Raw genomic sequence first — 26902 nt, 5'->3', positions numbered from 1 at the left:
GGGAAAGAGACAAGATAGTTGCAGTTTCGCTGGCTTCAGTGTGGCTGTGCTGCTGATGGCAGTAGAATATTTAACCTATGATTTCTTAAGCAATGTAAACTGGATTATTCTACATAGAATCATGTCTTGAATGTTTGTTTTATACACTTAGCAGCATAAACCATGACATAATTTGTTAACATAGACATTTAACAAAAGAACTAGGGATAAAAAATTATACAACACAGCCAAATTAACATTGGTGTGAAAACCTTAGTTTTTGAATGTTCTGACTTTCTTTTGTATTTGATTTTTGGGTGGCAAAATGAGTCAGAGGGTAGAGCCAGAGTACTAGGAACCAGGCAGCCTGGAATGAATTCCTTCTAGCTTCATTGGTGTTAGATCAATATTAAAAATATTAAACTATTTGTTTCTAACTTGGATCCCCCGAGTGGATACAAACATGTGGTCAAATTTAAACTCATGAGTAGTTCCAGTCACTTCAGTAGGACTGCTCACTTGAGTAAATCAAGCACACGTGTTTCCAAAATTAGGAACTTTGATTGTTTTTCTCTCCCCAATGAGGATTATAAAAGGAAGAGCCAAGTTTGACGTTCCAAACCATGCTTTAGTTACACCACTGCAAAATTCAGTCAGAATGTGTAAGAGACAGGGATATTTTCTTCCCACATAAACAGTTGAAAAAGGGACAGCCAAACATTTGTAAATAAATTGTCTTTGGAGTAAAATAAGCATAAAAGAATTCAGTCCAAAAGGAATTTTCTTGGGGAAAGTAATGACCAACTAAAAAGGTTACACGGAAAGAGGAGTTAGAATGAAAACTGGAACAGAAACTCAACTATGGGGTTTGCTGTGGGAAATGCCCAAGCACACAAACACATTTTGCAATACTTTGAACATATGCTTCCAGCGTGTTTAAGATATATAAATGTAGCCATTTTGTCAACAAGCCTTCCAAATCAAATAGAAATAAAAATAAGAAATTACCTTTTCAGGTTTTAGGTTGACCCATTATCACAGCCCACATGACACAGTATGGAAGTGGCATTAGTTCGGTTGCACCTCCAAAGGCCAGTTGTGTTAAAATACCAAAGCCCTATATTTTAGGGACCTGGAATAATGAATTGTCATTTGAGAGATATGCCAAGATGAATGGGACTATGTGTATGTGGCATAGTAGATAGGAAGTATTGTTTATCTCACATTGAGATACCCGACCTCTCTCACTAAAGATACCCGTGAGAGAGTGCACACCCCAATTATGAGTAAGATATTATTATTATCTTATTATTAGTAAGATACTTTCTAAAGAAAATATCCCTGTCTCTTACACATTCTGCCTGAATTTTGTAAATAATAATAAGGGTTTCATTATTAGCAATATAGATAGATTTGCAATGACCAGGAGACTGACATAGTGAATTGTCTGCCAGGTGTGAAGGTTGTAGACCTTTAGATACTCTTCTGTGCAGTTCTGGGGAGGAGCCAGTAGTCATGGTACACATATGTACCAATGACATAGTGAAAGGTAGAAAAGAGGTACTGGAGCCCACATTTAGGATATTAGGTAGGACACTAATGTCCAGGACCTCTGGTAGCATTCTCTGAAATGTTTCCAGGTCCACGTGCAGTGCCAGTTAGGCAGGATTGCAGGGTATCAATGCATGGATAAGACTAAGGTGTTGGAAGGAAGGATTTAGGTGTATTAGGAAAAGACTGCAGAAAGGATGGGCTCCAGGTACACAAAAACAAAATCAGATTGCTGGCATGTAAAATTTAAAAAGTTGTAGAGAAGTTTCTAAACTAAGTCCTACAGGAAAGCTAGCGAGTGCAGATGAGGATTTATTAAGGGGGATAGTATGTATCTTAGTACAAAGGAGTGGATACAAGTTGATAAACTACAGCTTGGAACTGAGGAGAATCAGTTAAATGAAAGAGAGTCCCATTCAGCTAGATCACATGAAGACAGAGAACTAAATATTGAGAAATTTTATAGTACCTGTATACAAATGCTAAAAGTACAAATACTAAGATGGATGAACTTCTTGATTGATATTAAATGAGGGTATTGCTATAATGCATGAATGTTGCTCATGTCCACTATCTGGAGCGCCCCTCCCTCCTCAGTTCCTTCTTACAGTCAGTGACAGGTGCTTGGAACAATGTGCTCTGGCTTTGGCTGTGGCAAGCACTTCCTTTGCATTGAAGTTCTCCATTAACAAACCGTGAAATAGCTGTGAACTGTTCATCTTCAGCCCATTGAAAGACTCCTCCTGGGGGACAGGAATGCCCCCGCTCCCCTACTTCAAAGCCTGCGCAGCATGTCACAGGCCCATGCCAGTGAGCAATCCACATGCTGACTGCCTCCATTGCCTTGGGGGAAGGACACATTTTGGACAAGGGTCACATTTGCAGGACCTTCCACCCCAAAACTATTAAAGAGCATAGTATCTGTCTCAAAGTGCTCTTAATGGAGTCCCGCAAGATTAGCAGTCAGACTCGGCACTGGGTCCCAGTGCCTTGGTGCACAGCATACCACCGACGTCAACAGCTTGGCACCATTCGTCACCCACAGTCCCGGCTAGGCAAGAGACAAGTACCCTCGCAAAGGTAACGGGAAAGAAAAGTGACCAGCCAGCGGATAGGCTTGAGAAGCTTCAAAAGGCACCAAGCCCAGTCTCCAGGTTGGAGGTCTGTGTCACCAAGTACCTGGTCCACCTCAAGTTCTGTATGGTGTCCCTAGCCACTATTATTCCTGTACTGGATCCTGGGGACTAGTATGCCATCTTCAGCTTCCATGATGTGTACTTACATATAGCCATCTTCGAGGGCCACAAGCGCTTCCTGAGATTTGTAATTGGAAGGAACCACTTCCAATTTGTTTTCCTGCCCTTTGGCCTATCCACGGCCTCCAGTGTTTTTATCAAGTGCATGTTGGTGATGGTGGCATACCTGAGGCATCAAGGTGTTCAAGTGTACCCTTATCTGGATGACTGGCTCGTCAAAGGCCCATCGAGGCAAAAAGTCCAGTGTGACGTTTGTCTACTTCTGGACGCATGCTGTCACCTCAGTCTGTTCATAAACAAGAAAAAGTCCCTCTTGGTACCTACCCAGAGGATAGAATTCATAGGAGCAGTTCTGGACTCCACTAGGGCCATTGCATTGCTCCCTCAAGAAAGATTTGCATCTCTTTCAACCCTGATTAATCAGCTAACACTTGTCCTCAAGACCTCAGCGCAGGTGTGTCTGCAAATCCTGGGACATATGGTGGTCTGCACATGTGTTGTGCCCCTGGCCATGCTCAAAATGAGGCCCCTCCAACTGTGGTTGGCTTCAGCATATGTACCAGTGAAACACGCCCTGGAAAGGGTGGTGACAGTGCCTCCCCAGGTCCTGTCCACTCTGGCCTAATGGACAAATCCAAATCAGATCATGTCAGGCCTCCCATATCATCCACAACCAAGCTTGAGGGAGCTGGGAGCTGACACTTCGTACTGCATTTGGGGAGCCCACATGGGGACCCTTCACACCCAAGGCATGCGGTCTCCTCCAGAGAGACATAAAAGAACTAAGGGTGATCAGGAACGCATGCAAGGTGTTTCTCCCTCACCTCAAGGGCAGGGTGGTGTGCGTCCTCACAGATACCATTGGCACCATGTACTACAAAAACAAATAATTAGAAGCCTGGTCTCCAGAGCTATGCAGAGAGGCTATGGGGCTCTAGGAGTTTTGCATCCTGCACGCCATCATGGTGGAAGCCCATCATCTCCCAGGGATTCAAAACACGATCACAGATTGTTTCAGCAAGAGTTCATCTCTCGCCAAGAGTGTACTCTCCAGCCCGAGGTGGCTACCTCCATCTTCCATGATTGGGAATCTCCCCTAGTGGACCTCTTCGCAATGAGAGACAATGCAAAGTGCAGCTAGTTCTGCTTCCAGTTTGGCCTCAAATGTGGCTGTCTTCCAGACACATTCCAGTACGAGTGGTCGGAAGGTCTCCTCTACGCCTTTCCTCCATTTGCCTTCATCAGCAAGGTCCTGCAGAAGGTCAAGAGGATAAGGCGATGGTCATCCTTGTCACACCAGAATGGCTTTACCAGCATTGTTTCTGGGCCCTGATGAACCTGGTGTCCTGCACTCCCCAGCTGGACCTGCTCTCCCAAGACCAGGGACACTTGCTCCACCCAAACCTCTGCTTGCTTCACTTAACAACATGGTTCATCATGGTTGAGCCCCCAGGAGCTAGCATGTTCAGGTGATATCCAGAAGGTTCTCCTTGAAAGTCGAAAGCCCTAAACACGGTCCACCGATGCTGCCAGGTGGACCCGTGTCTCAGTTATGGGCACAGCAGCAGTGAGTGGTTCCAGCTGAAGCTTCCCTTCAGTAAATCCTAGACAACTTGCTACACCAGAAGCAGCAAGGCCTTGCTTTGGCCACCATTAAAGTCCACCTGATAGCCATTTCTGTGTTTCACCCTCCCATGCAAGGTTGTTCAGTGTTCTTCGATGGTGTCACCTTTCAGTTCCTGAGGGGCCTGGAATGACTGTACCCTCAGGTCAGAGACCCTCTCCCGCAATGAGACCTGAAACTGGTCTTGACATGGCTCACAGGTGCCCATAGTGGCTGCTCTCCTTCAAGGTTACTTTCCTGATTGCCATCACCTCAGGTAGACGAGTGTCAGAGCTCCGAGCACTGATGGCGGAACTGCTATATACCTGGTTCTTCAAGGATAAGGTCCAGCTGTGGCTTCATCTGCCCTTTCTCCCCAACATGGTCTCTGCCTTTTACGTGGACAAGGACATTTTCTGCTGGTCTCCTACTCCAACCCTCATGTGAACAATGAGGAAAGGCTCCTCCACACATTGGCCTTTTATCTGGAGAGGACACATGCCTTTCACAGCTCTATGCAGCTGTTTGTGGCCTATGCAGAACACGGGAGAAGTTCTCCCATTTCCTTCTAGTGTCCATCCAAATGGATTATTTCCCACATCCTCATGTGCTACAAGTTGGCAGGGGCTCAGCCACCGGAGTTGATTAGGGCCCACTCCACCAGGGCTCAGGCTTCCTCGTGAGCTTACCTTGCACATGTCCCAATCCAGGACATCTGTAGGGTGGCGACATGGTCGTTGGTCGATATGTTCACATCTCATTATGCCATTATGCAGCAGGCCAGGGAGGATGCCACATTTGACAGGGCTGTATTGCAGTCTGTATTCTCCTACCCACCTCCACAGACACTGCTTACAGTCACCTAGTTGAATGGATATGAGCAAGCACTGGAAGGAGAAAAGACAGTTACCTTTTCTGTAACTGGGGTTCTTTGGGATGTGTTGCTCATGTCCATTCGACATCCCACCTTCGTCCCCTGTCGATATTCTGGCAAGAAGGAACCGAAGAGGGAGGCGTTGGGGGTGCCCTATATAATGTGGCATGCGTGTGCACTCCAGGGGGTGTTGGGGACCTCAGCCCCTACAGCTACTGCTCAGGGAAAAACTTCCAGCACCAGTGCATATGGCAGGCACACACATACCTATGTTGAATGAATATAAGCAACATATCTCAAAGAACACTAGTTACAGAACAGGTAACTGTCTTTTTTAATTTAGTCCTGGTGGAGCTAGTCCAAGAGCTGAACCATAAAGTAATATCAAACTGAATTTAACTTCTTTGTAAGGGGGAAAACGTGGCATTTAACTTCAAAAAGGGTAATATACTAAAATGAGAACAAGGTGATGCATAGGAAGAACAAGAAGGGTCATGTGCCCCTTCTCAGATGCCTGGTGGGAGCAGGAAACTGCAGTGGCAAATGGAGAAGAATGTGGGCCCAACACTTCTGTACCCCCCCAATCCTGCCCCAGCCCTTCCACACAGCTGCATCTCCTAGACTCTGTATTGTCCCACTAAAGGTCGGGGTTAGGGGCAGTACAGCTGCACTGGAGGAGCTGCCAGCTGCAGCTGCCACTCCCAGGAGCCAGCATCCCACCCTGGCAGCTCCTCCAGTGCAGCTATATTGGTACCATCCCCGCTCTGTCCTCCAGCAGGGGCAGTACAGGCCCCTGGAGAGACGGTTGCACAGAGAGTCTGAGGGAGGTACAAGCACACTGGAGAAGTTGCCAGCATGGAGCTGCCTGCCAACCCCACATTCTGCTCCTTTCACTGCTGCAGTTCCAGAGAGTCCTACAGCCAGCACAGCAGGAGGACAAAACCACACCCTCCTCCATCACATGGGAGGGGGAGAGACACGAAGGGCGGGGGGGGGGCCTCTGGATGGGGGCAAGTTGGAGTAACTGGGGTTACTGGAGTACTGTTCAACATACTCATAAATCATCTGGAAAACTGGATGAACAGTGGTGTGACCAAGTTTTATATACAATACTAAATGAGTCAACATAGTTAAGTCAAAACTGACTGAAGAGTTACAAATCTTACAAAAGTGGGTGATTGGGCAACAAAATGGCAGATGAAATTCAGTGTTGGTAAATCCAAACATAATTGCAATATCCATGCAGAAATCCATGCTAAATTAACTGTTGCCACTTAAGAGACCTTGGAGTCGATCATGAATAGTTCTCTGAAGTCATCGGCTTCTTGTGCAGCTACAGTCCAAATAGCTAATAGAATGTTAGGATCCGTGAGGAAATGGGCAGAAAATGTCATAATCCTGCCATATAAATCCATGGTACATTCACACTTTTAACACTATTTGAAGTTCTGGTCATTTCATCACAAAAAATATAGCCAAGAATTAGAAAAGGTAGAGAAGGGGAACAGAAATGATAGAGGTATTAGAGCTTCCACATGAGAGGAAACAAACTGGGACTCTTCTTTTTAAGGAAAAGAGATGATGAATGGAGTGAAGAAATTGAATGGGGAACTATAATTTACCCCTTCTCATAACACAAGAACCAGGGGTCATGCAATGAAACTAGCAGGCAGCTGGTGTAAAACAAACCCAAGGAAGTAGTTCTTTGCACAACACAGTCTGTAGAACTAAAACTGAGTTAAAAAAGAATTAGGTAAGTTTGGGATCATAGATCCATTGAGGCCTATTAGCCAAGGATACAACCTTATTCCTCTAACCTTCAGAAGCTGGGACTGTGCACAGGCATGTACATTCCCTCTGAAAAACCTGGAACTGGCCATTGCCAGAAGACAGAATACTGTGCTAGATGGACCATCGGCCTTACCCAGTATGACCATTTTTATGTTCTTATGAGTTCTTTGATAGATGGGGACACAACTTGAATAAAATCAAATGCTTTTGGGAGTTTGTTCTTTTGATTAGTCTTGAAAGCTTTTTTTTTCCTCTTACTATAAAGGAAGACATGTTGATAGGTTTGTACCACATCCCTTTAAACATGGCACTTGGGCCTGGTCTACACTAAAGGGGAAAGTAGACTTAAGATATGTCATTTCAGCTATATTAATTATGTAGCTATAGTCAATGTATCTTAAATCATGTTTTCAGGCCATCCACACAGCGGGAAGTGCTCCCCTCAATTTCCTTTGCTCCTCATGAGGAGCAAGACTTCCAGCACCAATGGTGGTGTCCTCTCAGTTCACATTAGCAGGTCTTCACTAGACCCAATAATTCAAACCCCAGAAAATCAACTGCAGCAGTGTCGAACTTCCACTTAGTGTAGATATGGTCATAGTGACCTATTTTTTTTAACAGAAGAACACCCTTTGCAGAAATAATTCATCATGAGTGAATATTTTTAATTAGTATTCAAATGCTTTAGGACAGTGACAGTTGATTTATTTGTGGTTTATATTGCTCTGAAAATACAGATATTACTCAGCAAATAATAAACAACAGTGAGATCTGTACTATTGGGGATGACTTGCAAAAGATGTATTTTAACAAGTATTTGACTTGTTTCAATATGTTCATTACTTACTTCCAAATTTTGTTTTGACTTTATAAATACATTAAAATTTGTCACTTCGTCTGATCAGACTATTAATTAGGTTTGAAAGATAATTCCATTGTTTTTGTCATGGATATGGGCAAGAATAATTGGTATGAATGATACCTTTCCAAAACTGAAATGCATAAAGACGTGGAAGCCAGATAAGGAATAAGCTAAATACTCCTTTAAAAATCTACACTTCAACTCTTCAGTAATTCTAGATTCAATTTCTACAGTATATAAGGAGCAAAAGAGATTAGGATTGAGTCTGCGTTGTTATTTTGGTACTTGTAATAAATGTGTATACAGTACTTAGTATGTGAGCTATCTGTGATCAGAACTGAAGTTGAGCTTCTCTAAATCTACCTAAATGTTTTTTGCAAAATTTTAAATTCAATTAGTCATTATTCTGTTTCTCTCTATATATATTTTTCCTCCCCCAACTCTAAGCATACATAAAATGTATGCCATCACCATTTGGAAATAAGAATTTTGGATTGTCTACAAAAATCCTTGTTGTTAGGTTAAAAACATAAATTCTCTCAAAATAACTGTGTAAGTTACTAGTATTTGAAGATGTCAGTTGAGTAGTGTGCATTAATAATTAAAACCTGCACATGATTTTGTAAATTTATCTAGTGTATAAATCACCGTCTTCAAATCAAAGTTATCTAATATCATCTGTTTTCCCAGTATTTACATGCATTCATTCTGTAGATTTGCAGCTTTGACTGTGAAGTTTTTGTTTGTTTAATAAGAAATATATTTTTGTCAGTCATGGAATATGTATGCCACTTAAGTGTATGGCTGTTACAATGAGAGGATCCTTTGTACAGTTTTTGTTATAAAATTGAAATGCTTCAAGAAATTTGTCTTCTGATTTGAAAGGTAACTTAGTCTACATCACTCAAAAGAGCTGAATCTCATTTGCTATGAAAATTTCATAATACTGCTTTGAAAAAAGTTTCTCTGGCTCCAATTGCATAGATATGTGCATAGTTGCAATGTTACTTTGTGTGATCAAAAAGAACTTAGAGACTGATTAAACCAAACCTTGTATCATTGGGAACTGACCAAAATAGAGAGCCCCATCCTAGAGCTTCTCTGTGTAACAGGGGTGGGGAACCTAAGGCCTGGGAGCCAGATGCAGCCCCCAGTTTGCCTGGCTTCCCCCAGCATTGGGGAGACCATGCTGGTGCTCCAGCCCCCCCTATCATCCACTGGAGCAAACAAAATCTACTAGCCTGGGCTCTCCCTTCCTCCCCCCCCCCCCCCCCCCCCCCAAGGAGAATGTATTTCTCCTTCTCAGTCAGGGGCTGCCTCATTGAGGATGGCTGGGTTGGGAGTAAGAGAAAGGAAACAAAATTCCAGATGCACACTGTTTTAGAAAGATCAGGTGTACCTTGTGGCCACTGGGTTCTGCTGTGAATTAACTGGTTCTGTGGTGTTAGACCTCCTTGTATTTTTTTTTTTAGCACAATATTTGGAAATGCATCCTGTTTAACTAGAATAGTGCTTGGTGTCACACCAAATTTGCACTGTGGCATGGTGATCTATTGCAAGGACTGTGGCTTGCAATTCCCACTTATTGATATCCAGGCTGGGGAGAGCATCCAATGCGAAAGGTGCCTGCTGGTGGAATCTCTCAGGAAGCATGTGGGAGAGCTACAGGAGGAGGTGGCTAGGTTGAGGAACACCCACATCCATGAGGAATTTCTGGACCGTGTTCATGAGGAGACTGATGAGGTAGCTGTCCCGGTACACAGGACTGTGGACACACCACTGGTGGAGGAGGAGACGACTCAGGGTGGACAGTGGCAGCTGGTTACTTCTGGCAGTAGGCGCTATTCCACCCCTGCTCCGAACCCTCCCACCGTGGTACTGGAAAACCGTTATGCTCTTCTTTATACAGGAAATAAGCAATCACCCCCTACACGGAGGAGGAGAAGTCCCGTACCCTAAATGCTGGGAGGTCTGCTGCCACCACTGTGAATAGGAAACGTAGGGTAGTGGTGGTCAGAGACTCTCTTCTGAGGGGGACAAAGGAGTCCATATGTTGCCCTGAAATGTCATCAGGAGGTATGCTGTCTGCCGGGGGCCCATATCTGAGATGTTACAGAGGCATTGTCGAGGATTATCCGGCCCTCTGACTACTACCCCATGCTACTCATCCATGTGGGCACTAATGATACTGTGAGGTGTGACACTGAGCGGATCAAGAGTGACTACAGGGCTCTGGGAGTATGGGTGAAGGAGTTTGGAGCACAGGTGGTATTCTCTTTGATCCTTCCTGTCGAAGGTAGGGGCCCGGGCAGAGACAGGTGCATCCTGGAGATAAATGCCTGGCTGCAAAGATGGTGTCGCCAGGAGGGTTTTGGCTTCCTCGACCATGAGATGCTATTCCAGGAAGGACTGCTTAGCAGGGATGGCATCTACATTTCTAGGAGGGGGAAGACCCTATTTGGACACAGAATGGCTAACCTAGTGAGGAGGGCTTTAAACTAGGTTTGACGGGGACAGTTGAGCAAAGCCCACAGGAAAGAGGTGGACATGGGGACCTAGGAGATGGGAGATGGGTCGGAAATAGGAGGGAGCGTGAGCTACAATGGCAAAGAGAAAGGAGGGTCAGGGCAAAACTGGGAGGCAAGGTCAAATCAGGATCTTAGATGCCCATATACAAATGCGAGAAGTATGGGAAATAAGCAGGAAGAACTGGAAGTGCTAATAAATAAGTACAATTATGACATTGTTGGCATCACAGAAACTTGGTGGGATAATGCACATGATTGGAATGTTTGTATAGAAGGGTACAGCTTGCTCAGGAAGAATAGACAGGGAAAAAAGGGAGGAGGTGTTGCCTTCTACATTAAAAATGAACACACTTGGAGTGAGGTGGAGGTGGGCATAGGAGATGGAATATTGAGAGTCTCTGGGTTAGGCTGAAAGGGATTAAAAACAAAGGTGATGTCATGCTAGGATTCTACTTCAGGCCACCTACCCAGGTGGAAGAAGTGGATGAGGCTCTTTTTAAACAACTAACAAAATCATCCAAAGCCCAAGTTTTGGTGGTGATGGGGGACTTCAACTCTCCAGATATATGTTGGGAAAATAACACTGCGGGGCACAGACTATCCAATAAGTTCTTGGACTGCACTGGAGACAACTTTTTATTTCAGAAGGTTGAAAAAGCTACCTGGGGGGAAGCTGTTCTAGATTTGATCCTAACAAATAGGGAGGAACTAGTTGAGAATTTGAAAGTGGAAGGCAGCTTGGGTGAAAGTGATCATGAAATCACAGAGTTCACAATTCTAAGGAAGGGTAAAAGGGAGAACAGTGAAATAGAGACAGTGGATTTCAGGAAGGCAGATTTTGGTAAGCTCAGAGAGCTGATAGGTAAGGTCCCATGGGAATCGAGACTGAGGGGAAAAACAACTGAGGGGATTTGGCAGTTTTTCAAAGGGACATTGTTAAAGGCCGAAAAGCAAGCTATTCCGATGTGTCAGAAAGGTAGAAAATATGGCAAAAGACTGCCTTGGCTTAATCATGAGATCTTGCATGATCTAAAAATAAAAAAGGAGTCATAAAAAAATGGAAAGTAGGACAAATTACAAAGGATGAATATAGGCAAACAGCACAGGAATGCAGGGGCAAGATTAGAAAGGCAAAGGCACAGAATGAGCTCAAAATAGCTATGGGAATAAAGGGAAACAAGAAAACTTTTTATAAATACATTAGAAGCAAGAGGAAGACCAAGGAGAGGGTAGGCCCACTGGTCAGTGAAGAGCGAGAAACAGGAAACTTGGAAATGGCAGAGATGCTCAATGACTTCTTTGTTTCAGTCTTTACCGAGAAGTCTGTAGGAATGCCTAACATAGTGAATGCTAGTGGAAAGGGGGTAATTTTAGAAGGTAAAATAAAAAAAGAACAAGTTAAAAATCACCTAGAAAAGTTAGATGCCTGCACAAGTCACCAGGGCCTGATGAAATGCATCCTAGAATACTCGAGGAGGAGGTATCTGAGCCTCTAGCTATCATCTTTGGAAAATCATGGGAGACAGGAGAGATTCCAGAGGACTGGAAAAGGGCAAATATAGTGCCCATCTATAAAAAGGGAAATAAGAACAACCCAGGAAACTACAGACCAGTTAGTTTAACTTCTGTGCCAGGGTTGATAATGGAGCAAGTAATTAAGGAAATCATCTGTAAACACTTGGAAAGTGGCAAGGTGGTAGTGAACAGCCAGCATGGATTTGTAAAGAATAAATCATGTCAAACCAATCTGATAGCTTTCTTTAATAGGATAACAAGTCTTGTGGATAAGGGAGAAGTGGTGGATGTGGTATACCTAGACTTTAGTAAGGTCTTTGATACGGTCTCACATGATATTCTTATCAATAAACTAGGTAACTACAGCTTAGATGGGGCTACTATAAATTGGGTGCATAACTGGCTGGATAACCATACTCAGAGGCTGGATAACCATACTTTCAAGTAGGAATAAGAGATCCTCCGGAAAAGGGCTTTATTCCGGAGGATCGCGCCAGTCTAGATGCTTTTTTTCCGGCTTTTCCCCAAGCCGGAAAAAAGCGGCGGACATGTTTATTTAAATCCGCGGGGGATATTTAAATCCCCCGCGGATTTCCCTATGCTGACTTACCTGATTTGCATCCCTTTTCCGGAATTTATGGCCAGTCTAGACGTAGCCAGAGAGTAGTTATTAATGGTTCACAATCCTGCTGGAAAGGCATAACAAGTCGGTTCTGCAGGGGTCTGTTTTGGAACCGGCTCTGTTCAATATCTTCATCAACGATTTAGATATTGGTATAGAAAGTACGCTTATTAAGTTTGCAGATGATACCAAGCTGGGAGGGATTGCGACTAATCTTGAGGATAGGATCATAATTCAAAATGACCTGGATTTAGGAAGGAACAATCAGTTTCATACATACAGAATGGGAAGCGACTGCCTGGGAAGGAGTACAGTGGAAAGGGATCTAGGGATTATAGTGGGCCACACGTTGAATATGAGTCAGCAGTGTGATGCTGTTGCAAAGAAAGCAAACATGACTCTCGGATGCTTTAACAGGTGTGTTGTGAGCAAGACACGAGAAGTCATTCTTCCGCTCTACTGTGTGCTGGTTAGGCCTCAATAGGAGTATTGTATTCAGTTCTGGGCACCGCATTTCAAGAAAGATGTGGAGAAATTGGAGAGGGTCCAGAGAAGAGCAACGAGGATGATTAAAGGTCTAGAGAACATGACCTATGAGGGAAGGCTGTAGAAATTAGGTTTGTTTAGTTTAGAAAAGAGAAGATTGAGGGGGGACATGATAGCAGTTTTCAGATATCTAAAAGGGTGTCATAAGGAGGAGGGAGAAAACTTGTTCATCTTGGCCCCTGGGGATAGAACAAGAAGCAATGGGCTTAAACTGCAGCAAGAGAGGTTTAGTTTGGACATTAGGAAAAAGTTCCTAACTGTCAGGGTGATCAAACACTGGAATAAATTGCCCAGGGAGGTTGTGGAATCTCCATCTCTGGAGATATTTAAGAGTAGGTTAGATAGACATTTATCAGGGATGGTCTAAACAGTATTTGGTCCTTCCATGAGGGCAGGGGACTGGACTCGATGACTTCTCAAGGTCCCTTCCAGTCCTAGTATTCTATGATTCTATGATATGTTAATTTTTTCTTTACCCTCTTGGGTTATATTTAACATGTAATTAGAATAAAATAACAAGACTAGCATTAAGGGTAGGTGGCATAGGCTACCATCTAGAGGTATCAGAAATGAGGGTTGTGCTCTCCCAAACGATCAGCTTCACAAGCATCAGTTCAGAATCAGGATGGCTCTTTGCTGGAGTACAGCATGTGCAAAGTGTAGCCAGGGCCCAGGAACTGTTCACTTCACCAGACAGTGAGGGAGGGATGCCTGACATTAAGGCTATGTCTAGACTGGCATGATTTTCCGCAAATGCTTTTAATGGAAAAGTTTTTCCGTTAAATCATTTGCAGAAAAGAGCATCTAGATTGGCACAGACACTTTTCCACAAAAGCACTTTTTGCGGAAAAGCATCCGTGGCCAAACTAGATGCGCTTTTGTGCAAAAAAGCCCCGATCGCCATTTTTGCGATCAGGGCTTTTTTGCGCAAAACAAATCTGAGCTGTCTACACTGGCCCTTTTGCACAAAAGGACTTTTGCCCGAACGGGAGCAGCACAGTATTTCCGCAAGAAGCACTGATTTCTTACATGAGATCGTCAGTGTTCTTGTGGAAATTCAAGCAGCCAGTGTAGATAGCTGGCAAGTTTTTCCGCAAAAGCAATTGCTTTTGCAGAAAAACTTGCCAGTCTAGACACAGCCTAAGTCACTGGAGATATCAGGTTCTGTTGGCACAGGACAGAAGCTAAAAGATCAATTGGTAGGATAGTGAAGGACAGACACAAGTAGGCATCTCCCAAAGGCCAGACTCAATGTGACCCTTCTCCCAATGAAAAGCATACATCAAATCAGACACATCCACCGAGGTACCAAATTCCCCCACACACCCGTGGCAAGTATCCCACCCCTAACTGCCAGACCTCCTGCATCCCCAGCCTCTGATGACAATAGCAAGAAAGTTGTCCCTTTCCTTTTAAAGGTTTTCCGTTTTAAAAAGTATGGTAACCCTACACAGCCTGCTCAAGAGAAGAGGACATAGGAAAAGGTCATCACATTAGCCTTCTGCCTAGAAGTAGGCCCAGTTTTCTCTTGTATTAATATATGCAAATTAAATACTAAAATTAGTGTAAGTGATTGGGAAGGTTGAAAATTCAAGCAGAGACCAAGCATGAATAATGTCAGTCTTTTAGGAGAGTGTTTCAGAAAGTTAAGAATAAGTGAAAAGGGATGTTAGAATACAAATTATTTTTCAGACTTATGTATATAACAGTCATAACTGGTGCACCTGCTATCATACCAAAGATTTGATATAAACATTAATTAAATCATCCTACATAAACCAGTAAAGAATATTGCTTCTTATGTATATGTATTGTTATAACTAATATATTTTGTGCAATTTTAAAGTTGTGTTCTCAGCAAGTTCTAAGCTTCAGCTTAAATGAAAATGTTATCTTCATCTCTACAAGATGGAAGATACTTAAATGCTAAAATTAGGAGCTATCTTCTTAAAATTAAGGACATAAATAAGTCTCTTCATACACAGGATAACACTTAAATGTGTGCTTCATGTTACTTATATGAGTCCAATACTGTGGCCTTTAGCTCTAACATGTAGCTGACAACTCCTCACCAGTATTCACTGATCTTTACATGATGAGTTTTTGCTGTTCTTTCACTTGTAGACAAAGTACAATGTAAAATCCTTTAAATAGTTACTTCATAGCTGTATTTTCCAGATATTTGTTTTCTCTTTCTTGGTAGCGGCATGCATTGTATGAGTGGCTCAGCCTATTTATGTAAACATTTCCCATTTCTTTACCAGATTATTTTCCTAATTATGTATTTGGCCAAAATACAGCCTGAGGTAAGCAGGTGCATCTCTCATGGCAATTCTCTGAGACAAGTTCAGCAGTAAATTAAGCAGTAGAGCTTTATGATTTTTTAATTTCAACAAAAAACAGAACGAATAAAAATATTTTGCAATTTTTTAACTAGCAGTGCTGTAGATAATACACTGGCTTAAGTTGGTCAAAAAAATGGGCATCAAAGCAATGTTAGTTTTTACTGATTTGACATTTAGGCCTCAGTTCAGGAAAGTATTTAAGCAGATGCTTAACTTCAGGTATGTGCTTAAATCCTATGCTTGAGTGCTTTGCTGAAGGCCTGCTGAATTGGGGATTTTAGAAAATGTGACAAACAAATGTATGCTCAACAGCTAAAGTAAGAGTGGCAAGAAAAGCAAGTTACAGGAGAATTACCAGTTCAGATAGACAATGAAAAAATAAGCACTTTTCCTCACTGAACTGTGGGAATTCTAGCTCAGGTTACATCATCTTATTACATCATTTCTCAGATCGTACAAATCTTGCAAGAATACCTCAGAAAAGAGAGGCAAATGAAGATCTGATTATTTTAAGAGAGAGAGAAATGAATGTAAATTTTAAGACTACTTAACCATCATAAAGGAGAGTAAAAGGAAGCATTTCTTATTTTTCTTCACTTTCACTATTATAAGTCAAATGCTGAATTTTTTTACTCCATTCACTGAATGAAATAGCTATACTTTTGTTTTGTTTTTCAGTAAGAAGGTAATTCTCTTGTTATTTTCTTAGAGTGCATACTCCCACTTATATCAGTTTTATCAGCCATGATGAATACAGTGAACTGAAATCATTAAATTGATTCCATATGTGATAAATACCAGACCTAAAATAATCAGTGCCTCTAGTATATTAGCTCACTGGATTTATTTGTGATGCCTACCCAACCCTAAAACTGAAAAGAAAAAGATGTTTAAATATTAATTCTATGAATGTAGTATGGAGTTATGTTTGGACAGGGATGCTAACTATCCATGCATTCGTTGAATAACTAGTTAGAATTGATATTGGGCATTGAGAATGGAAGTGTTCTGGAAATCACTTTTCTTGCCCAGATGTCATGTACAGTAGCCATTAACAGGAAGCCAAAACATTCTGTCATCCTTGAGTAAGAATTGCATCATTTGCAGTTATTCCAGCCTATGGTGGCATTTTTAAATTAATGACTCTTACAGCAGTAGAGTTTAAAGCGAAAAATGCAGAGTTGCATAGAAAATATTTAATCAGGTTGGATTGAAAATAGATTCAACTTTTTTGGATTCAAAAATGGTGATAATTTGGTTATAGAATTTGTAGTTGATCATTAAATATAGATTCATTCTGGTACTTTATTCACAATGTAAATAATATTTTCCTCAAAAGAAAATGTCTACATATTAAATTGTCTCATTTGGCAGGGGGGTTATTCTTGCAGGATTTAAGAGAATTAAGGCATTCCTATCTGTATCCTCTGAAGGGTTTTCAGTCTTCTTGGCTATTGAACTGAAAAATGTGAACTATTAATTTGTTGATCTTGTTCTTAAACCAAACTGCATTATCAACTGAGAGTGTGTTCTTAACATATTGTTAAAAGTGCTTTGAAAACTTGTAAATCCCTGTAATTTATGTTCCTATGGTCTCCGCTGCTTCTTTCTGTCCTTCTGGTTTTAATTTGAATGCAGTCCTGTCTGGGTGTGTACCAGTAAAATTGTGTTTTTTCAAGTACAATTTACAGTCATGACCTTAAGTTTTACAGTGTTCCTAACCTTATAGGAGCTTCCTCTTATACTGAAAAGCCAAGTTTGGGTCAAGCAACTCTTTCATAGTATAATTGTCTAATCAGGGTTACTCAGAACAGATCTGATTTTGACATTTTTTAGTTTATCATCAAGTCTTTGTAGGACTAGTGAGTAAATTAGGAGGGTTCCCCTGCAAGATACCATTAATGGCATTGCTTTATTTCTTAAGATGTACACAGTTGTAAACCTAGCCTGCTTCATGACAACAGTTCCATTTATCTAAACAATTCTCCTTTTAGAGTCAATGGCACTGATAGAAACTGAGATAAGAAATACAGATGGGAGGATCTTTCTGAGTCTATACTTGCTGAGACTCATTGCTGTGCAACTTACAATCACCTTTTCTTTTCAGGGCCTGGATGAATGCATAGCAGATATCTATGATGAAACATAGTCTTTTATAATTGCTAGAGAGAATTCTAGAAAAGGATGAACATGCATCATAAGGGTTACTGGGGATCACTTTATAATATTTCTAAAATCATGCTTATTATTTTAAAAGTGTGTGTTTGTAAATTATAGTCTTTTTGCAGTATTTCCTTGTCTCCCTTACAGCACTATTAAATGATGCATAGCATAGTAGTCTTCAACTTCAGTTTTTATTTGCTTAATTGTTTCTTTTAGTTATACAGGAAAAGGATGTTTATAATGAAATATTCCTTTCTTTCTTGTCTGTTATGGAAATAATAGTTGCATTACAGAAATTATATTTATTAAATCCTCTGAGCTTTTTTTTAACGTTCATTAAATACTTTTGTCTCAACCATGTTCTTTAGTTGCTATAATTTCCAAATTCCTGCCAATTAATATAAAAGGAAGAGTAGATATCTCAAATGTTCTAATGTTATGTTACTCTTGTATTTTCAGGTAATTGTACAATCTGGCCGTCACCCCACAGTGCTGCAAAAACTATGCCAATTGCCTTTCCAGTATTTTAGTGATCCTTGCCTAATCAAAGTGCTCTTCCCTACGCTAATAGCTGCTTGTTACAATAACCTTCAGAACAAGATCATTCTGGAGCAGGAGATGAGTTGTGTGTTACTTGCCACGTTCATTCAGGTAGCTATTCCAGTGATGTGTAATTACACAGGATCTGACTACAGTACTTTGGTATTCTATGCATATGAAATTAGTTTACGTTAAACATTTAAGCATTTTAAGATATCCTCCAATTATTTCTCAAACCACTGATTATTTCTGTAGTCAAGGCTTCTTATTGTACTAAAAGGTTTCAAAGTAGTTAGGTTGTCACTGTCACACATGGGATGAGATTCTTTCCATGAAAGCGAAATTGTACATGTGTTGTATTTTACAATGCATTTAGTTACAGATAGATATGTAGCCGTGTACAACAGATTTGCAGAGAGAACTTAACAATCATGTTTGAGTGCGAGCACACGCACATACACGAATAAAAATACCAGAATACATATTATGGTCCTGATCTTGCAATCTTTGTACATGTAAATAAACCATTGTGTTAATTGAAACTACTCTCATGGACAAGGATTTGCAGTATTGTATTCTCTTTGTAAATCAACATTCCAGACTTTATTCATGAGATTTTAATGTAAATATGAAAAATTTGTATTAGCTATTTTCAAATTAAGAAGTACATGCAGATTGAATATTCTGATTTTTAATTTAAAAGGCATATTTTGATGTTGACTGAATGAATGGAATTCTGTAGCAGTCAAGTGAAAGTTATAATTGTTGACAAAGCAGTGTTGTTCGTACCTGCTCATGTATGAACAAATGAAAGGAGAAAATTAAGTTGTTTCTTTTCTTGAATGCTTTTCAGTTTTTCCAAATCTGGACTGGATATGTTTTGGGGAGAGGACATGAAAGCTATATAATTATTTAAAAGTGTTCAGATAACATCACACTTTTTAGTGTAACTTTGTATTTTCATCATTCAAAATTTTTGCATATTTGTTACAAAGAACGCTAGAATTTTGTATTGAAAAATGTATTAATCTTGTAGCCAACTAATTATGTATGCATATAAAATAATTCATTTTTATTCTGATTTATTTTAACAATTATTAAAATATGCTAGTATGATATCGTTAGGTGCCTTTGACATAACTTAAGAAACACAAGCAGTTTCCTCAACCAGAAAGGGGGGGGGGGGATCATTCCAGACACTAATCTAATCCTTATCTGGATAATTGAAGTTATTTTCCTCACTGTAAGAGTGAAACTAGCATTTGGTGATGATCTCTGATCAGCAAGTCATAGTATATATAAATTTAGAAAGGTTATTTTTACTTTATTAAACATTAATTCAGGTGCTGTTTGTCCTGATTTGCATATTCCTTCATAGGAATATTTGAAGTCAAATGCTTACAAGCACATGGATTTCTTATGGATTTTTAGAAAATGTTTTTGCATCAAAATTAAAAATCTAATGGCAGAGCCTCTGTTGGTACAAATTGTCACAGTTCAGTGAAGCTATGACAGTTTGCACCTGCTAAGAATCTGGCCTGAAATGTTTAAAGCACATAATAATAAGGACTATAAGAGTCAATGAATTTTCAGAGGTCAATAAAGCAAATAATAGATTTACATTTGTATTTATATGTCTGTTCTGCCATCAGTGGATAGACACTGGAGTCCTTACTCAAGTAAATCTCCTATGTGCTTTAATGGAAATTTTATCTGAGTACGGACAGTACGATCTGCTCACCACATTAAAGAATTTGCTAGGAAATGCAAAAAAAAATCTTTCTAATTATTTAAATATTAAGCAACATATACAAATGTGTGTCATTAAAACATAGTTGTGATTTAGAAATGTGTATAAGTCTAACTCAAGAGGAAAATCAGACTTTACAATTCTACATTTAACATCACCCCAGAAAAAGAATTATTTCCACACTCTACATCATCCTAGTTATTTTTGTTGTTTTGATGTAATATATTAAAATAGATCAAAGTATTGTTTAACAGAATAAATATGATTTGATAAATCATTGCTCTTATATCAGATAATACATCAGCATGAACCAAAAATATCAGCTATGTTTGACAGATACAAAACTACAAAAAGGACACATGATATGCAGGATTGGGCACCTACATTTATTACGATCTACAACTATTGTACAAACGCTCATGATATCATCTACATGTGGTGTTAGTCTATAAAGTGCTACCAGACCATTTGTTGTTTTTTAAGTTTATCCTGTACACACTAACTCGGCTACCCCCTGAAACGATTGTACAGTCAGTTGTTGTATGTTCCAGAGTTAATCACATCTGTGGCAAAACTGCACTTGATTTCCATGAGATCAGGATCAGACTCTTGCCATCGGCAGAGATAATAAAAATTAGCAAGATGATATTGACAGTTCAAGAAACCCTTAAGGATATACTATAAAAAGTGGAAAATATAAATCAGACAAGACTTTTGTTTAAAGAAATAAAGCAATAGCTAGAGTTCTGTTAAAACTAAAAATCATAATGATAAAAAGTGGTTCTAATTTCATAAGAAGGGATTCTGCTTGCACAAAGAGGCAATTTTTCTGGAAAACGCTATTAAAATTAACTGCATATAATAACATTTAAATTTTAACCGTATTTTGTTATTTATAACAAACAGATCTAAGTTTATTCATTCACAGGTTTCATTAGAAGTATTTTATTTTCTTCTATTAAAAGTTGTATCTCATCTCTTTTTTAATTCTGAAAATTAAATTGTTTTGTTTTGTAGGATTTCACACAGAGTTCAGGCCAAACAGATAACCAGTCTTCTCAACAAAGGGGTATGTCTCCAGCAAAATTTACCAAATTCGTGATTATATAACAAATGTAGAAGCTTTTTCATTTTGGTGTGGTTCAGTTCATGGTATCTGCCCTCACAATAAAAAATTGCAGTAAACAACAATGTGACATCACAGATTTAGAGAGACTCTTTTAGCTTCCCCTAGGGTAAACGTACACAGGAGTGTTATTTCAGAATCATTCCGAAATAACATAGTCCGTGTCTGTACTACAAGCTGTTATTTCGACATAATATCAAAATACTGTCGAGCTAAATGACTCTGACTCCTGTAACCTGCATTTTATGAGGAGTAAGGGAAGTTGGAGGAAGAGTGCTTTTTCTCGGATTTCCTGCTGTGTAGACAGCACCAAAAGCCGAAATAAGCTATTTCAAGTTATGCCACACAACTGATGTAGCTCAAGTTGAGTGGCTTATTTCGGCTTTAGCCCTGCTGTGTAGATGTGCTCTTACTGACATGACTTGTAACTTGTAGTTGTGCTGCTTGTAGCATCAGAATTTCAGAGTGTAGATACTCATACAGTATATCCTGGAAACATGTACACATATGCATCAATTTACTCATTTTAATAGCTCTCTTGTCAGGGGTTTTAAGTCACCAGAACCACATGTACATAGCAATGCACCGCAATAGCCACTCCAGACAAAGGCCATAAACTAGGAGTAAAATATTCTCCTCTGATTATATGCATAAACACTCTATGCCTTGGTCTACACTAGGACTTTATTTCGAAGTAACCCCCCCAAGGTCGAATTTATAAGTGAAGCGTCCACACCACCAAGCCTGTTATTTTGAAATGTCTGGCCACAGAATTTGAAATCTATGCTCCTGCTTTTCATCAGGAGTAATGCTAATTCCAAAATAGTTATTTTGAAATAATAGTAGAGTAGATGCTCCAGTGCCACTATTTCAAAATAATTACTCCCCATAGTAATTCAGCTAATTACTCCACAGTGCTCCTTGGGGCTCTAAGTCCAAGGTAACACGTCCACATTAACGGAGCCTGCCTTGGACTAATTTCTAGGCTTCCCTGTAGTGTGGACGTGCTAGTTTGAATTTGTTAAATTGGGAGTTAAGTCAAATTTAGTAATTTCAAAATACTTCCCTAGTGTAGACATGGCCTATCAGTTTGTAAAAAGTTACAGAATTGTTTTCCTGTAATTGCAAATATCTTTTGAATGTGAGATATGAGTAACCATTGCAAGCTAAAATTTTGAAAGATATTCACCTGAAACAGCCATTAGTAGTAGACTGGCTTGAGATTCAGATGTGTTGGTAACTCAAGAGCTGGTCATGCTATTTAAAAGGATTCACTGTACTGAATGCTATAGTATTTTTTTATTATTATTTTAGCCACCAAGAAGTGATCCACAGTTGTAACCTGTTAACATATTGGTATATTTAGCAGGATGCTGACAGATAGCCTAGGTACAAAATTAAGTCTTTGAGTTTTTAAAAAAATGTTTACAAAATCAAATATTATAGCAGTTTTGTTATACTTTTAATATCAATTAAAACACTTTGGGTTTGATTTGAAACAAACACTTTGCTGCAGTGTTTGTGACACAGATATTATAACATAGAACCTGCAAGTGAAACAAACTATTTTATTTTCATTGTCCAAACTAAATGAAAGACAGAAATACAATGTGAAAGTGGCTTCACTTCTAACCTAATTCAGATTATAACAGTCTGTGGTATGATTAACAATATTAAAATGATTTTAAAAATCCTGATTAACATCAAAGATAATGTCCCATTACATAAACAGTGGACTTTCATTCTACTTGATTCAGTGGAAAAACCAAATTCCACTGTATCATGAAGCTGAATTATGATCATTTACAGTACTTAGTCTGATCTTACAAACCTTTATTTTCATGAGTAATCCCATTGACTTCACTGGCAAGTACTTATGGAAGAAATACACGTTCGTAAAATTTTGCAAGATAGATCCCAAAGTTCCTGATCTTGCTATGAGCTTTCTGTGAACAGCTCTCATCACCTTCCTGGAGCTTCTTTAAAGTACAGTAATTGGCAGCCAGTCACAAATTAGAGTAGCCTCATAGCTGCTGTGACTTGTGAAAGGGACTGACTTGGTCGCAGAGAGGTCCCAGAACACAGGGAGCACAAAAGTTCATACAGCCCAGTTAATATCTAGAGCAGAGCTTAGATGGAAAAGATAGACACAAATGTTCTGCAATTAACTTCACTGAGGTAAAACTGCTCCCTTCTCCCAAAAAGTTATGCATCCATAAATGTGTAGAATTATGTTTCCTTGTTTTAAGGCCTTTGTTTATAGATGGTTAAAGAGGTGAATCAAATTGAATTGCCCATGTTTTCTTTATTCTTGTTTCATGATCATATTAAAGAGAGACTAACATGACAATTTTATGCTTTCTCTTTGGCAGAAAAATTCTTCACTTCCCAAGATTATCTTGAGCTGTCTAACAGATTCCCTTGCCAAGCCTGGGAAGAAGCACGACAGTTCTTCTTGAAAAAAGAGAAAAAATAAGTGTTTTGTTTCCGTGTTTAAAACATTTAACATGTTAATGTTAAGCAATTTGTGCTAACTACATACTTTAAGAAACTATTTTGGAAACGTATAGATATTCCAAATACTTGCATTGTGGATATATATAATTTACACTATTTATATCTTAAGTACTGTAGATACTTTAAAGTTCTGATTTTTAATTTTGAAAATTGTTTATTTCATTTACATACTACTTCATGGTTTTGTTAGCTTCTACTATGTGACGTGTACTTCTTGCACTGTAAAACTGCTGAAATTAGGTTATAAATATAGAAAGTGATACCTTCTATATACCTTGTAATAAAATAACTTATTCTGTTTGTAGTGTGACTTATTCAAAATACTATCAACAACACAATCTCAGAAATAGAAATCTTATGAGGCATCTTTTGAATGAATCAAAATATTAACGAGTTTGTCCTGATTTGACTCAGTTTACAGTTCATTTACACTTTTCTCATGATTTAAAATAGTCATTTGTAACAACATTTTAAGCCACAAACATGTTCAAAGTTTGAATTAGACTTTCATAATAATTGTTTAAAATTGTGATGCATCTTGGTACTGTTAATGGTGAGTTTTCATAAAGCTATGTCAAGCAATATTAAAATACCGAGTTTCTGTTGAAATTTTTTTTGCATATTTAGCTAAGCTAAAATTATTTCTCAAAAATATGAAAGTCTGTGAAGATTCAGATCACTTCTTTATCCTGGTGAATGTACCAGGCATGCACCAACATGAGATAAGAAGAAAAATATGGATATTATAAACTTATTCAAAATGAAACTTTTGAGAGATGCATTTAAAAGGTATAAAATAAATGCCACCATGTTGTAAGCAATTAACAAATTTGTGTGATAGAATGTTCAACAAATATGGTATTAAATCAGCCCCTAGGCCTCCAAACTCATCTGCAAATGCTGGGGTGAACATCTTGAAGAATACTGTTGCAGAGCTCCCCACCATACTTAGAAAGAATCTGAATTATAGATTTTGCAGGCTCCCACTCAAGCCCCCTTTTTCCCCCATTTTTCCTCAATATTGAGGTTTGTGCATGTAAAATTATTTGATCCTTTTAAGGCACCAATCTCTGACAAGTCAATGTGTTTAACATCACAATTTACACTTTACAGTCACAAGAGAGATTCTGTGGGGCAAGCCTTCATGATCACATGAACGATGGGGCAAGGAAAGTACTAGTCTGATTAGAAAGGAGACAGTGTAGAGAAGAATCTGAAAAATCAAAATTGTTGCCATAGATAATTTACAGAACACTGTCATTGTGATAAAGCCCTGTGCACATTTATAACATTGCAACACTTTACTAAAACAAATATATCAAAACACCTCACAAGCATTATTGAGCCTCAAACAACCCTTGCAAGTTCCTTAGAGGCAGGGACAGTTTTTGGTTCTGTGACTGAACAGCGCCCAGTACAATAGAGTCCTGATTCATGACTAGGCCTCCATACAGTTATAATCATACAAATTAATAGTAAGACGTCCCCTCTGTAAAGAGGTAATAGGGAGGAAATAACCCAGTTCCCTTCCCTAACTGCTAAACAGAGCACATGTGAACTCTCTTGGTGAGACCCTCTCTTTTCAAGTGTTTCTGAGCACAGTAGTGGTTGTTTAACAAACTCCTGCTGCTCACAAACGGCTGGCAGGGCTGGATGAGAGTATCAGTTGCAGCTGGAAAGGCACTCAGTTCACAATGTCACTATATTTCAAGGTTTCCTATTTTCATAACCAAAAGGAAATTTGGAATTAAACATTCCCAGAAAAAGGGAAATGGAAGACAGCAAATATGAAATTTGCTGTTGGTGTTAATAAAGAGGAAACAAGAGGGCACTTTATCTCCTGACTTTCTCATTATTATTGCTCCAAATGAGTGGGGGGGGGTTAAGATAGGTTGCCTTCTGTTTCTTTGTTAAGGTCTTTAAATCTATTTAAAATAGCCATCTTGCTGGCTGGAATAGTCTGTGGTTCTTGGAAACACTACGCGTTTGGGATACAGCAGCCATTAAGTAGATTTAGAGGGTTTGCAGAGAGGTCCCAGAAGAATCACTGAAGCAGCTTTGATCACCAAGGATTCATTCAAACTTTTTTTTCTGGGGCAGAAATATGGGGTAGTCGGTGCTTAAATACTTTATTCAGTAGAAAGCAGCCCCTTGTCAGCAGCAGGCAAGGCAGGCTAAAGAAAACAAGCCCTTATGTGGTGATGGAGGTGTTTGGGCCATATCTTTCACAAGGTGTCAGTTTGTGGTGCCAGGCATGGGGCTCTGCTGGGAGGCACCAATGACAAGCAGGTAACTGAATGGACCCTATGCCCAATGGTTGGTGTGAGGGACCTTCCTTTTTAAGTTCAGATGTCCAGCGTCCCTATATTTTGGTGAGTTAGGCAAAGATCTGGGACCAGATCCTGGGTTTTCCCCGTGTAGACAAGACAAAAATTAAAACAAACCAAAGCTTTGGGGCTAGCAGACTTGCCTAGTGAGGTTTCATGTACAATCGCTGCTTCTCTGCCAACCCTCCCCGCTTCCATTTCTACTCAGCCACAGGCCCTTGCAGCCTGCCCTCCTCTCTGGAGATTTTCCAACCATGGCCAGGCCAGCTGTGATGGAGTTTTTGTCACAGAGCAGCCCTCTCCCTTATCATTAACCTGCTGCGGCCGCTGGTCCGCTCCCCTGGGATGCCCTTCGCAGACTCCTGGGCCTGGGGGGGGCCGCTTGTCTATTTCCTCCAGACCTTGCTGTGCTCCCCGCACGTGATTCACAGCCTGGATTTTCAACTGGTCCATAAATCACCGTATTCCCGGCGTCTAATAAATGTGCCAGGACTCGGATGACCCCAGATGGTGGAGACATTTGTCCTTTTCACATAAAACTTCAAGCCCGCGTTTGTGGGGGTGGCAAGGGGAGGCCGCGGGGTGGCGGGAGCTGCGTTAGCGCCAAAGGACGGGGAGGGGGCTAGTCACAGGTCGCGTCTTCCTGCTTTCTCGTGGCGGGCCCCATCCCGGGTAGGGAGATTGCAGCTGCTGGGGGTTTGCAAGCCCCAAACAGCGGCGACCCAGCAGCTCCCGGGCGGTAGGGGGTCAGGCTCCCACGGAGGATCCGCCCCGGGTTTACACGACTCCCTCCGCGGGCAGCCCTGAGCCGCGCCGGGCAGAGGAGCCCTGCGGCAGCAGGATCTCCCGGGACGGGCGCAGCCCCATTGCTGGCTCCCTGGCAGGGCGGGGGAGTCCGCCGGGATTTCCTGCCGCGGGTCCCTGGGCAGCGCCGCCCCGACAGCAACACGCAGCGAGGGGCCCGGGACCCGTCTCCAGACCGGCGCGGAGGCCGCTTCAGGCTCCGG

General features: G+C 40.5%; 1 protein-coding gene across 9 annotated transcripts in view; it reads left to right on the top strand.

Moving 5' to 3' along the window:
* SCAPER (S-phase cyclin A associated protein in the ER) overlaps nucleotides 1–23868 on the top strand; it is a 406333-nt gene extending 382465 nt beyond the window's left edge. For all 9 annotated transcript variants that reach the window (XM_075897367.1, XM_075897364.1, XM_075897365.1 and 6 more), the window contains 3 exons: nucleotides 18095–18286; nucleotides 20943–20994; nucleotides 23424–23868. In XM_075897367.1, the coding sequence (XP_075753482.1) occupies nucleotides 18095–18286; nucleotides 20943–20994; nucleotides 23424–23527 (348 nt within the window). In that variant the 3' untranslated portion in view covers nucleotides 23528–23868. The remainder of the gene's footprint in view (nucleotides 1–18094; nucleotides 18287–20942; nucleotides 20995–23423) is intronic.
* Nucleotides 23869–26902: the final 3034 nt, after the last annotated feature.

Source organism: Pelodiscus sinensis, chromosome 14 (assembly GCF_049634645.1).
Source record: "Pelodiscus sinensis isolate JC-2024 chromosome 14, ASM4963464v1, whole genome shotgun sequence".
Lineage (NCBI taxonomy): Eukaryota > Metazoa > Chordata > Testudines > Trionychidae > Pelodiscus > Pelodiscus sinensis.
Note: the sequence above shows the minus strand (reverse complement) of the source record. Positions and strands in the feature narration are given on the sequence as shown.